Raw genomic sequence first — 14054 nt, 5'->3', positions numbered from 1 at the left:
AATGTACTTGTGTATAACTTTCAGGAAGGGGTCAGCGCGTTCTGCTGGACGTAGGAAAACAAACAGTAACTAATGCTTTTGTGCTAGTCTGGGTTGCTATGGAGCTGCACACAAAAGCTGTAGGCATGAACTGAACAATGCTCCCACAATCCGTGTTCTAGCACTTAGATATAAACAGCTTTCTTTCCTCTCGGTTTTGAGTGTGGCCAAACTATGTTTGATCGGACAAGCGATAAAATATTCGCCTCAAGCCAGTGAAACCGAATTAGTGATGGATATTGTCACCCAGTTTTTAGGAGTGTCCCCGGTGAAAATTGTCGACCTGAAACCCCGTTTTTCTTAATATCCAAGGACCTCTGCCTAAACTGCTGAGAACTATCAGCGTCTTGTTCTGAGCGCCAAGTCACAGCATCAGCCAAGCGTCATAAAGCAAAGAGATATCACAAACCAGCCGAACGTGCTTTTGTTGGTTTACAGAGAGAGGAAGGGGGTTACGAAAAAAAACATGCAATCGACATGATTTCCAGCGAATCGCATTTCGACTTTTCGCGTGCAGCTTTGAATTTTCTTAGTGGCATTCTGAAACAAGTTTAAAACAAATATCCCACACGTTTAGAGTAACAAAGCTTGTGAAATAGTTTACGAAGAAGGGATAGATAGATACGTTGTAGGTAACGCCATCTGACGTGACCAATGTGGTTTTGCGTCTCCATCAATGTCAAGTCGCCATCGTCTCACTTGTGTCGTTGGAGAAAGATGATGAAAGAAGATGGTGTTTTAAGCCGAGGGCCACCCTGTCTCAGGTGACATTTAGGCGGTGGGACCTTCATGGTAATCTCAGTCAGTGCAAGAATTGAACCCGTCCTGAGAACATCACCCTGCACTGCAAACCAGCCGTCCAGCCTATTGAGTTAAGGCTTTGAAACTATTCATTGTAATTGACAGGGCCCAGAGTGGCCTTTGCTTTTCTCAATTTATTTTCTAATCTATTGATTTTGATTTTTTTTAAAAAAGAAAATAACGTAATTTAACATATTCTTTAAAAATCTATAATATCACACTTCAAGTTCATAAACAGGCATACCAACATGAAATATCAATAAGTCGAAGGAGCAATTCAGGAAAATAAAACTTACTAGATAGCATCTACAATATGGAAATCAGCACAAAAGGAGCTGGTAAGATGAGAAGCACAAATACATTTCGGGATGGAGATAGATAACCATATAAAGAAAATGGATTGATGGGGCTAGATGGAGAAGAGTGGAAAGAGACTTGCGCGGAGCTTAAATGTTAACTGGACCTATTGAGCTGCCTTTTGTGTGTTAAATGAACAGTGATCCAACCCTGCCAGGTCTGGTCAGCATGTTTGCTGCCCAACTGAGAAATATACAACAAAAACACCTGATGCGTGTTCCTCCCCCACCCACCAAGAAAATATTTTTAGTCAGTTCAGGCAGGTTCACTTGATTTTCAGTTGAAAACCCAAAATATTCCAGCAGTTAGCATCAAATCACAGCTTAAGTATGTCTGGATATCTTACTCACTTTGGAACTGGAGGTAAGGGAAATATCTTCAGAACAATGAAACTCACAGACAATGCATTAACATACAGGACCAAAGACAAACCCAAGATAATATTTTGAACTTTTGTGATCTGTCTTGGCACCATTACTACTAGGCTACAGCAGACAAAATGTTGTATACCTGACACCAAACAAAATTAAAAGATAATTAAGTGGCTATACATGGGCCTTGGTATAGCATTAGATAATTTTAGAATATGGGTTTGATAGACTGGGTTTGTTTTCACGGGAATGCAGGAAATTGAGGGGTATTCTGACAGAAGTTAATAAGACTGAACGGCATGGGTGCATTGGAAAGTGTGAGACTTTTTCCCAGGGTGGAGGGGTCAATTACTAGAGGACACAGGCTCAAAGTGTGAGTTGGGGTCTTTAAAAAGAGATGCGCAAGGCAGGTTTCTCAACAAAGGGTGGTGAGTGCCTGGAATGGGCTGCCAAAGGTGTTGGTGGAAGCCGACACAATAGCAACATTCAAGAAACATCTGGATAAATACATGAATAGCAACGGAATAGAGGGATACAGATCCTGTAAAATGAAGACAGTTTTAAAATGGAAGGGCAACATGGATTGGTGCAGGTTTGTAAGGCCAAAGGCCTTGCTCCTGTGCAGTGTTGTGCTTTGTAATATTTGGAGAAATTGTTTCTTAACAAAGCAGCTATCAATTTAAACAAAGATTTACATTAGATGTGGTTGGTAAGGCTGTAGCAAATATTGAACATCAATTTAATTGTTAAGTAAAAATGACCAGCCCAGCATTATACGGAAAACATCACCAAGGGCTGCAGACCCATTCCAAATCATGCAGTCGTCAGACTTGGAAATGCATAATTCCTTCACAGTTGCAGGGTTAATATCCTGGAAATTCTTCCTAATATCACTATGGAGCACCTACATCAAATGCTGTAATTCAAGGCAGCAATAGACAATAGGTGCAGGAGCAGGCCATTCGGCCCTTCGAGCCAGCACCACCATTCATTATGATCATGCTGATCATTCACAATCAGTATCCTGTTCCTGCCTTATCCCCATAACCCTTGATTCCACTATCTTTAAGAGCTGTATCCATCTCTTTTTTGAAAGTATTCAGAGAGTTGGCCTCCACTGCCTTCTGGGGCAGAGCATTCCATATATTCACCACTCTCTGGGTGAGGAAGTTTTTCCTCAACTCTGTTCTAAATGGCCTACCCCTTATTTTTAAACTGTGTCCTCTGGTTTTGGACTCACCCATCAGCAGAAACATGCTTCCTGCCTCCAGGGTGTCCAATCCTTTAATAATCTTATACGTCTCAATCAGATCCGCTCTCATCCTTCTAAACTCAAGTGTATACAAGCCCAGTCGCTCCAATATTTCAACATATGACAGTCCCGCCATTCCGGGAATTTGACTTCGTGAGCCTACGCTGCACTCACTCAATAGCCAGAACATCCTTCCTCAAATTTGGAGGCCAAAACTGCACACAATACTCCAGGTGCTGTCTCACCAGGGCCCTGTACAGCTGCAGAAGGACCTCTTTGCTCCTACATTCAATTCATCTTGTTATGAAGGCCAGCATGCCATTGGCTTTCTTCACTGCCTGCTGTACCTGCATGCTTGCTTTCATTGACTGATGTACAAGAACACCTAGATATCCTTGTACTTCCCCTTTACCTAACTTGACTCCATTTAGATAGTAATCTGCCTTCCTGTTCTTGCCAAAGTGGATAACCACACATTTATCCACATTAAACTGCATCTGCCATGCATCCGTCCACTCACCTAGCCTGTCCAAGTCACCATGCATTCTCATAACATCCTCCTCACATTTCACAGTGCCACCCAGCTTTGGGTCATCAGCAAATTTGCTAATATTACTTTTAATGCCTTTGTCTATATCATTAATGTATATTGTAAACAGCTGCGGTCCCAGCACCGAACCTTGTGGTACTCCACTGGTCACCGCCTGCCATTCTGAAAGGGACCCGTTTATCACTACTCTTTGCTTCCTGTCAGCCAGCCAGTTTTCAATCCAAGTCAGTATTTTGCCTCCAATACCATGTGCCCTAATTTTGCTCACCAATCTCCTATGTGGGGCTTTCTGAAAGTCCAGGTACACTGTTTCTCCCTTGTCCATCTTCAGAGTTACATCCTCAAAAAATTCCAGAAGATTAGTCAAGCACGATTTCTCCTTCGTAAATCCATGCTGACTCTGATCTATCCTGTTACTGCTATCCAAATGAGTTGTAATTTCATCTTTTATAATTGACTCCAGCATCTTTCCCACCACTGACGTCAGGCTAACCGGTCTATAAATTTCCTATTTTCTTTCTCCCTCCTTTCTTGAAAAGTGGGACAACATTAGCCCCCCTCCAATCCGCAGGAACTGATCCTGAATCTATAGAACATTGGAAAATGATTACCAATGCGTCCACGATTTCTAGAGCCACTTCCTTAAGTACCCTGGGATGCAGACCATCAGGTCCCAGAGACTTATCAGCCTTCAGACCTAACAGTCTATCCAACACCATTTCCTGCCTAATATAAATTCCCTTCAGTTTGTCCATTACCCTAGGTCCTTCAGCCACTATTACATCTGGGAAATTGGATCTGTCTTCACTAGGGAAGACACAAGCAAAGTACCTATTCAGCTCTTCTGCCATTTCCTTGCTCCCCATAATAAATTCACCCGTTTCTGACTTAAAGGGCCCAATTTTAGTCTTAACCTTTTTTTTCCTTTTCACATACCTAAAAAAGCTTTTACTATCCTCCTTTATATTTTTGGCCAGTTTTCTTTCGTACCTCATTTTTTCTCTGTGTATTGCCTTTTTAGTTATCTTCGTTGCTCCTTAAAAGCTTCCCAGTCCTCCAGCTTCCCGCTCATCTTTGCTATGTTATACTTCTCTTTTATCTTTATACAGTCCTTAACTTCCCTCGTCAGCCATGGCCACCCCTTCTAAGCCTTTGGATCTTTCTTCCTCTTTGGAATGAACTGATCCTGCACCTTCTGCATTATATCCAGAAATATCTGCCATTGTTGTTCCACTGCCATCCCTGCTAGGGTATCGTAGCATTGAATTTTGGCCAGCTCCTCCCTCATAGCTCCATAGTTCCCTTTGTTCAACTGCAATACTGACACTTCCGATTCTCCCTGCTCCCTCTCAAACTGCAGATTAAAACTTATCATATTATGGTCACTACCTCCTAACGGCTCCTTTACTTTGAGGTCCCTGATCAAATCCGGTTCATTGCTCAACACCAGATCCAGAATTGCCTCCTCCTTGGTAGGCTCCAGTACAAGCTGTTCTAAGAATCCATCTCTGAGGCACTCCACAAACTCCCTTTCCTGGGGTCCAGTACCATCCTGATTCTCCCAGTCTACCCGCATGTTGAAATCTCCCATAACAACTGTAGTGATACCTTTGTCACAAGCCAATTTCAACTCCTGATTCAACTTGCACCCTACATCCTGACCACTGTTTGGGGGCCTGAGATAACTCCCATTAGGGTCTTTCTACCCTTAGAATTTCTCAGCTCTATCCATACTGACTCTACATCTCCTGATTCTATGTCCCCACTCGCAAGGGACTGAATATCATTCCTCACCAACAGGGCCACCCCACCCCCTCTGACCATCAGTCTGTCCTTTCGATAGCACGTATAGCCTTGAATTTTCATTTCCCAGGCCCTATCCACTTGAAGCCACGTCTCAGTTATCCCCATAACATCGTACTTGCCAATTTCCAACTGAGCCTCAAGCTCATCCACCTTATTTCTTATGCTTCATGCATTCATATATAATATTTTTAATTTGTTACTCCCCCCACCCTTCCTGGTCAATCCCTATTTCACTTGGCCCTACTGTACGATCCCTTGAGTTTTCTGCTCCGTTGTCTTTCTTAACTTCTCTTATTCTCACTTTCCCTTTAACCTCATTCTTAAATTTCCAGTTTTGCCCCTCCCCCCCACTACATAGTTTATACACACTTGCATTGCAGTAGCAAACTTGCTTGCCAGAATGCTGGTCCCCCACCTATTAAGATGCAACCCGTCCCCTCTTGTACAATTTATCCTTACCCCAAAAAATACCCCAGTGATCCAAGAACTTAAATCCTTGCTTCCAGCACTAGTTCCTCAGCCACATGTTCAAGTCCCATTATCTCCCTGTTCCTGCCCTCATCAGCCGGAGGAACTGGAAGCAAACCGGAGATAACCACCCTGGAAGTCCTGCTTTTCAGACTTCTTCCGAGTTCTCTGAAGTCCCGCTGTAGAATGCCCCTCCTTTTCTTCCCGACATCATTAGTGCCTACACGCACCGCCACCTCTGGCTCTTCACCTTCACCCTTGAGGATTCGCTGCACTCTATCAGTGACATCCTGGATCCTGGCACCAGGAAGGTAACACACCATCCTCAAATCCCGCCTGTTGCCGCAGAAACCCCTTTCCGTCCCTCTCACTAATGCTCCCCTATTACCACAGCTCTGCATGCTTCTGTCTGACTCCTCGGCTCTGCCTCTACACCAATTTTCAACTCACAGGCCTGTCCACCTCTCGGACTGGCAGTGTCGTCTGTCTCGACAGTTTCCAAGAGAGTCAACCTGTTTACGAGAGGTACTTCCCCTTGGGTCTCTTGTACTTCATTCATGTCTTCCTTCCTCATCGGCATCCCCCTTCTCTCTTCTGGTAACCTTGGTGTAATGACCTCGCTGAAGGTCCTGTCCAGAAAATTCTCATTCTCTCAGATGAGCCGGAGGTCATCTAGTTCTTTCTTCAGGGCTGCAACAACTTCCTTCAGAAGCTGAATGTGTACACACTTTCCACAGCTATAGGAGCCAGAAGCACCATCAGTGTCCCTGATCTCCCACATCATGCACGCAGCACACTATCAGCTTGGCAGTCATGTCTTCACCTCTCAACAGTGGCGTAATCTCCTCACTAAGCCTCTTTGCCGAAAACTCCTGAGCCAAAGACTCGCACTTTACTCACCAGGCACTTCCCTCAACCTTTGTTTTTTGCTGTGATTCTGTGGACTCTTAATTAGGTTAGAGGAGGAGGGTGGGATGGAGGCCCTACCATGTAGGACCTGGGGCCGAGAACACACCTACTTAAATAGCACTCACTTACCTTCCCAACTGCCTCTCTGCTCCGACCTCATGTCCGCCCAGTTCCCACCGCTCTCTACTGCAATGTATCTACCAGCACTTGAAGGAAAATGGGTCATTTCCCCATGAACACAATTTGGTTCATTTTTGAAGATCAAGTTTTCCTAATTCACTGCTGGGGAAGATGTTATTTTTGCCTTGACCATCAGTGGAAGATCAGAAAGTTAATTGATTGGCATATATTAAAATGTATATGGATTTTGGGCTTTCCTCATTGATACAACATTGTAAAATGTATTAGTGTAAATGCTTCCTCTGACTAATCATACACATTTGTTTTAAAGTGAAACATCAAATATCAGTACCATTTTATAATACTACCATACAACCGAAAAGCTCCACTGTACCATTGTAAATTAATACAATTATTCAATTCTGATCAACTTGCTAAAATAGTACACACGTCAAGTTGGACGAAGAAATCATATTTGGTCTACCGTTTTCCTCCAACATGTATTGTAACTTGCAGTTGTCCACATTCCATTGCTTGGAGTTAGCACACCCAGAAGTCCACTCAACAAGTGTGACAGTGATTGGTTAACATCGGTCTCAGGCCTTCTACAGTGCTCCAGTGAAGCTCAGCACAAGCTGGAACAGCAGCATCTCATCTTCTGCTTGGGCACCCTAGTCTTCAGGACTTGACATAAAGTTCAATAATTTTGGAACCTAAACACCTTCCTTTATGTACTTTACCCAACCCACAGTGCAGATCTTGTCATGAAATGAACTGCTTTCAGCATTTTCAACCCATTTTTACCTACTCATGGCCACCACTATCAGTTAAAATTTCTCCTGGCTTACCCTTATCCATCCCTTTAGCTGTCTGTCATTCACGCTCTTTGGACAACAACTCCCTCTATTTTCTTGCTCCTTCCCCACCCCATCTTCAGCATATATTCTACCTTTTCGTAGCTACTAAGAATGCTGAAGGAGGGTTACTGGACCCAAAACATTACCTCTGCTTTCTGACCACAGATGCTGCCAGGCTGTTGAGTTTCTCCAGCAATTTCTGTTTATGATTGAGATTGCAATGTTTAAAACAGGACATTGAGCCATTGTACTAGTTACAGGGTGAACAATCATTGTGTCTTTTCTTAAATGGTTTTTGATAGTTTCTTGCATGGGAATGAAATCTAAAACACAGCAGTTAAGCAGCAATTCAAAACAGAATATGCATTCTAATTCCATACAGTATAAGCTTTCACTCAAGATAGAGAATTCAAGTTTCATAAAGGATAAGTATGTGCATGTAACCACTGACCTTAATTATATCCATGAGAAAAGAAAATACTGTAAAAAAAACAGGGAATATCGTAGATGGTGGGCGCAGCAAGAAGAGAAATAGAGGCTCAATACTTAAGTTAATGACTTCTTGTCAGAAAACTAAATTAATATTTACTCGTGTATGTGTTTTTTTCTAAAAAAACCTGAGATAGGGAGTCCAGTCATATAATATTTACTTCGCAAAGCAAAAGAATGAGAAAAGATTAGTATATATACCGTCGATCCCCGATTTTTGAACATTCTACTTACGAACAAATCCCATATGAGTGTATATTAATATTTATTTTAAAGATCTGACACAAACATTCCCTATTACTCACGAATGGCTATTTTAAATTGCTTTTCATTATGTTCCAACTTGCAAACATACTAAAGAACTGAATCCATTTGCAAACTAGGGTCTACCTATACTCAGTAGTTTGATGGTGTTTGGGCAACAATGATATGAGGCAGATGTAGAAGGGCATTAGAATTTGAAATTCTACAACATGAGAAGTAACATTGTAGAAATGAGAATGGAGGTTGAGAGTTCTAAGCTGCAGCCATGCTAGGACATGACAGCAGGCACTGGTATATATGCAGTTAAAGAAACCAGAAAAATACTCAGACAGATAGATACACTGACAAAGTGATCCTGAAATGGGAATAGTGATGTGAAGATAGCTGGTATATTGTTGAGGAAATGTCAAAAGTAGGGGTTCCATCTGAAGCGGATCTGGAGTTTTGATCTTGAGTCAGAAAGTGAAAATGACGAACAGTGTCAAGCAGAGAATGTGTAGAAGGAAAGCCGCAGGTACTTTAACTTTAGTGTAGGGAAACAGAAACACAAAAGAATTCTTCCACTGATGGTTAAAGCAAAAGATGGGTGTCTTCCCAGCAATGAACTAGAAGAACCTGATACTCAAAAATGAACTTAATTATGAGAACAGGGAAACTAAAACATTTTCTCCCCCAAGAGCAGGTAGCAAAGTCATACCTCAGAATCTAGAAATTTTGAATAAACTATTGCTTTACTTCCCATAAATATTGCATCTCTTACAAACTACAAGCTGCTTGCAGAATATTCTCATAGGTCTGCCAATTCTAGATCATTTGAGACCATTGCACTGTCTCTTCAAGCCACCATCCAGAAGATAACTAATATGCAGAATAGTTTGCAGAAATTAAAGTGATGCATCATTTTACACAAGCTGGCTGTGTTCTTTATATTATTGCAAAGCCCGGTTTTTAAACACTAGGCTATAAAACACCATCCATATGAAAGTTACTGCAACTGAGGACAATAGATATCTTCAGAAAGGGAAGCCAGACCTGAGCAAACTCTGGTGTTTCTAGCATCACCTTTATATAGAGAGTTATAAATGTAAAGCTAGTTCTGTCTTTAACAATAGCAATGAATCAAGTTGCATCTGCAGTAAATAAGTTCAAAATACCTCAAAGCAATGAGATTTTGCAAAAGCTGGAAGTTTTCAAAAACAAATTTGAAGAATTTGGAGGCAGTGAAGAAATTGCATTCACAACATTAAAAAATTTTATTAAAATAACTTTATTAAACATACAGATTAAAACAATTTAAAAGACAATTTCTATTAACACGTATAAAAACTATACACATTCAAAAAGCTACCGTATATTTACACATACCTGTTGTCTCGAAATTGGGCAGTGCCAACAATTAACAGTTCTTCACAAACATCTGAAACAACGGATGAAAGTTAGATTTCAAACTCGTTGTGGTCTTCATTTTCTCAATGTCCAACAACATTTTCTTTTAACTTAAAGAAAAAGGGGATGAGGAGGAGAGAGTAAGAGGGGAAATAAACCATAAGTTTATATCACCATTCATTTAATCTAAGACAGCCTACATTTGTAGCAATAGTCCAGGGATATATGATTATACTTTTTTGATCCCATATTCATTGATCTTGGATTGTTGTGTTTAATTATTTCCCTCAAAAAAATTCATAACATTTCACAGTGACTTTGGAGCAAATTGTTTCTATCAAATGTACTGCATGTTATCAAAGGATACAGTGTTATTTGGAAAACAGGAAAAAAAAAAGGCTAAAATTGGATATGCATTTACACCTAAGAGAAAGGGGAAACGTTGTAATCTCAGCATTACAAATTTCCCCCCACTCACTATTCATTATATACAAACTCTTATGTAGGTAAACATCAAGTAGTTCCTTCTGAAATGTTTGTACACAGGTGCACAAGCAGCTTATAACACCCAAGAGGTTGAGGAGAGGTGGAGAAGGTTCACGTGCTTTTACATATACACAAGACTACAATCTCTTCAAATTCCGTTTGCTTTGAGCACTTCCCGGTGGTCCTCCTTTATTGACCAAACGTTTTGCAGACCTGCTGCCACATTCTTTAGAACCATGGAAACCACAAAAACACTGAGTGCAGAAGTCAAACGCACACCCTTCTCGACTGCAGAGGCCTCGTTTCTTCATTGGATTGTACCGAGCAGGTGACTGACATCGTGGGCATGGTTTTAGAGCTTCATCGTTAAAGAGTGTTTTTGCAACCTGATGGTAAAAATAAATATTTAAGACACTTGATCTTATACTATTAATCATACTCAAAAATGTACTCCTTTTCTTAAGACACAATTTCAGAGCAAAAATAGTCTACCATACTGCTTTGAAGAATTAGCATCAGAAAGCATTCACGTCCAATACAATACTGCTAGCTTTCTACCGGAAGTGATAAGTAGAATGATACAAACAATGCCTGGTCTTCTTTTCTCCTTTAACTCAGATATACAAAGCAGACGCAGCAATCCTTTATCACAAGAGTTGAACATAAAAGGAAGATGTTAAGTCTCATTATACATGGGCACTCTTTGCAGTTTTGGTTTCTTTATTTAAGGAAGAATGCAAAGGTTTTGGTGACAGGTCAGAGTTGGTTTGCTAGATTGATACCTAGAATGCGTTGGTTGACATATGATAAGCCTGACAGCCTGGACTTGTTTTCACTGGAGCTTTTAAGTACAAAAGATCCTGATCAGTCCAAAAGGTGGATGTGGAAAAGCTGTTTGCGTTTGTGGCTGAGGTCAGAACTAAGGGGCACTGTTTTATAATTAGCGGTCACCATTTTATGATGGATGAGATTTTTTTATTTGACTTGAGACCACTTTGGAACAACGTCTCAGAAGGCAGTTCAGGGGGGATCTTTGAATTTGTTTTTAAGATGGAGGTAGATTGATAACCTTGGATTCTTGTTAGAAAAAGGAAATTGGGGAATATGAGAATGTGGAATTTGAAGCACAAAAGGATTAGCCTAGACACTATTGATTGAGAGAGAAGACGAGGGGCCAAAAGCCCAACATCTGCTCCTAATTCACGTGTTTGTAACTGCACATTGAAAGAAATGCCAAACATCAGGATTGATTTCAAAACGTAAAAATTCTCAAAACGTCTCTTGAAAGAATAAAAATAAAATATATTGTAATAGACCTGCAACGGGATCAGTGGGTTCCAGGAACTAAAAACTTGCATCACCAAATATTTGGGTTTATTTTCCATGTTATAATTCCTAATTACAGGTGGTCCAAAGCATCTGGCCTACCAATGCTCAGTGCACACATGGGACAGTACCAATTACATATGGTATTACAATTCGACTTGCTTGGTAAATGAATTTTTACAATCTTAATCGAGAAATTGATAGCTTACAGAAGGCACCAAGAGGTTTATTTCAACTAACCTTTAAAAACTCCTCACGTTTGCTAGTTGACTTAGAAACAGTGCTGCATCCACCAGGGGTGACATCTTGTTGAGGGGATGGAGTTGGAGTGAATGTAGCTTTTGCTTGGGCCTGAACAGATCTCAAAGCAGAACGACTTGGATGATTACATCTGGTTTCAGCATCTGCAGCCCGAGGAATGCTATTCTGTTGAACAAAGGTATTCAGTTATATATCCCAGCTCGTTGGTGATAAAATATCTACTTCAAATCATGCAAGTTCCTATTGTTAAATGAAATCCTATGGGATTTCATTTAACATGTATAAAATTTTTTTCTATCCTATCCTACAAGGTCCTCCAAAACAGAGTAAATGGGTCATCCTCACATTGTCAGGTTGTAACTAGTGCTTTTGTAAAGATCAGAAATTGGGCCTCAGCAGTTCCTAATGTACAAAGAATTGGACATAGGTACCAAATCTAATATTTCCACATTTATAGATGATATGAAGCTAAGCAGGAAATGTGTCTTTTATATTCATTAATGGGACATGGGTGTCATTAGCTGGCCAACATTTTATTGCCTGTCCCTAGCTGCCCTTGAGAAGGTGGTGGTGAATTGCCTTCTTTAACTAGTGCAGTCCATGTGCTGTAGGTTAACCCAAAAAGTTCTTAGGGAGGAAATTCTAGGATTTTGACCTAGCAGTGAAGGAACAGTGCTACATTTCCAAGTCAGGATGGTGAGTGGCTTAGAGAGGAACATGCATGCAGTAGTGTTCTCATGCATCTGCTGCCTGTGTCCTTCTGGATGGAAGTGTTTGTGGTTTTGGGAGGTACTGTCTAAGGATCTTTGGTGAATTGCTGCAGTGAATCTTGTAGTTTGTACATGCAGCTGCAGCTACCAATCATCAGTGGTGAATGCAGTGCCAATCAAGCAGGCAGCTTTGTCTTGGATGGTGTAAAGCTCCTTTAGTGTTGTTGGAGCTGCACCCATCCAGACAAGTGGTGAGCAGTCAATCACAATCCTGACTTGTGCCTTGTAGATGATGGACAGGCATTACAGGAGTCATGAAATGAGTTACTCTCCACAATATTCCTAGCCTTTGACCTGCTGTTGTACCCCTGTGTTTATGTGGCAAGTCAGTTGCATTTCTGGTTAATGGTAACCCCCCAGGATCTTGGCAGTGGGGGGATTCAGTGATGATAATATGACTGAATGTTGGGGGGCAGGGTTGGATTGTCTTTTAATGGAGAGCGTCATCACCTGGCATTTGTGTAGTGCAAATGTTTCTTGCCACTTGTCTGTAGTAATATTGTCCAGATCATTGCATTTGAGTATTAGTGAGCAAATGGATTTTTTCAATAATTGACAGTGGTTTTAGTCTTCATTAGATGCTTAATTTTTTTTTAAAAATTGAATTCTAATTCCACTATCTGCAATGACAGGATTAGAACCCATGTCCCCAGAACATTAGGGGACTTTGTGGATTAGTGGTCTAGCAATAATACCACTAGGCCACTGCCTCCCTAATGTGTGTCATCAAGATGATGCAAAATACTTCCACAAGAATTTAGAAGAACTGAGTGATTTGTCAAGAATATGACAGATGAAATACAATGTGAAAACAAAAATGGGATATTATCCATGTTAACAGGAAGAACAGATGGACAGAATATTTCTGAAATGGTGAGAGTTTAGAAAGTGTAGATATGCAAAAAGGACCAAGATGCTCTCACCAACAATCACTGAAAGCTAACAAACAGCAAGTTTTTAGGAAAGCCAATGGAATGTTAGCCATAACTGCAGCAGTACAGGAATAGGAAGGTCCTGCTTCAGTTTTATAGGAGTTTAGTCAGACTGCACCTGGAGTACTGTGAGAGATTTTCGTTTCCTTATCTCAGGAAGTGCAAAGGTTCACCAGCATTGTTCTCAGAATTGCAAGATTGTCCCATGAAGAGGGATTGGGCTTTCTGGCCCTGCATTCTCTAGAGTCTTGAAGAATGAGAAGTGATCTTATTGCAACCTACAAAATACTTACAGGGATAGACAGTTTAGATGCAGATATGTTTCCCCTGGTTTGGGAGTTAGAATTAGGAGGCATAATTTAAAAATAACTGGAAATATCATTACTGAGATGAGAACTTTTTTTTGAAAAGAAAGCTCAGAGGGCTGTGGAGCTTTGGAATTCTCTACCAGAGGGACTGTGGAAGCTCAGTTGAATGCATTTAAAGTAGAAGTTGACAATTTTTTGATCACCAGTAACAAAGCATTATGAGGATAATGCAAGTAAAAGGGTTTGAAGTGTTCAATCTATCACAAATGTATTGAAAGACAGTATAGTCTCAATTGGCTGAA

At 40.8% G+C, this 14054-nt stretch overlaps 1 protein-coding gene across 5 annotated transcripts in view; it reads right to left on the bottom strand.

Moving 5' to 3' along the window:
* Window positions 1-9633: 9633 nt before the first annotated feature.
* fbxo43 (F-box protein 43) overlaps window positions 9634-14054 on the bottom strand; it is a 28594-nt gene continuing 24173 nt past the window's right edge. For all 5 annotated transcript variants that reach the window (XM_048529973.1, XM_048529977.1, XM_048529975.1 and 2 more), the window contains 2 exons: window positions 11722-11907; window positions 9634-10541 (listed from right to left, as the gene is read on the bottom strand). In XM_048529973.1, coding sequence (XP_048385930.1) covers window positions 10293-10541; window positions 11722-11907 — 435 coding nt within the window. In that variant the 3' untranslated portion in view covers window positions 9634-10292. The remainder of the gene's footprint in view (window positions 10542-11721; window positions 11908-14054) is intronic.

The sequence above is a fragment of the Stegostoma tigrinum genome, chromosome 5 (assembly GCF_030684315.1).
Source record: "Stegostoma tigrinum isolate sSteTig4 chromosome 5, sSteTig4.hap1, whole genome shotgun sequence".
Taxonomy (NCBI): Eukaryota; Metazoa; Chordata; class Chondrichthyes; order Orectolobiformes; family Stegostomatidae; genus Stegostoma; species Stegostoma tigrinum.
Note: the sequence above shows the minus strand (reverse complement) of the source record. Positions and strands in the feature narration are given on the sequence as shown.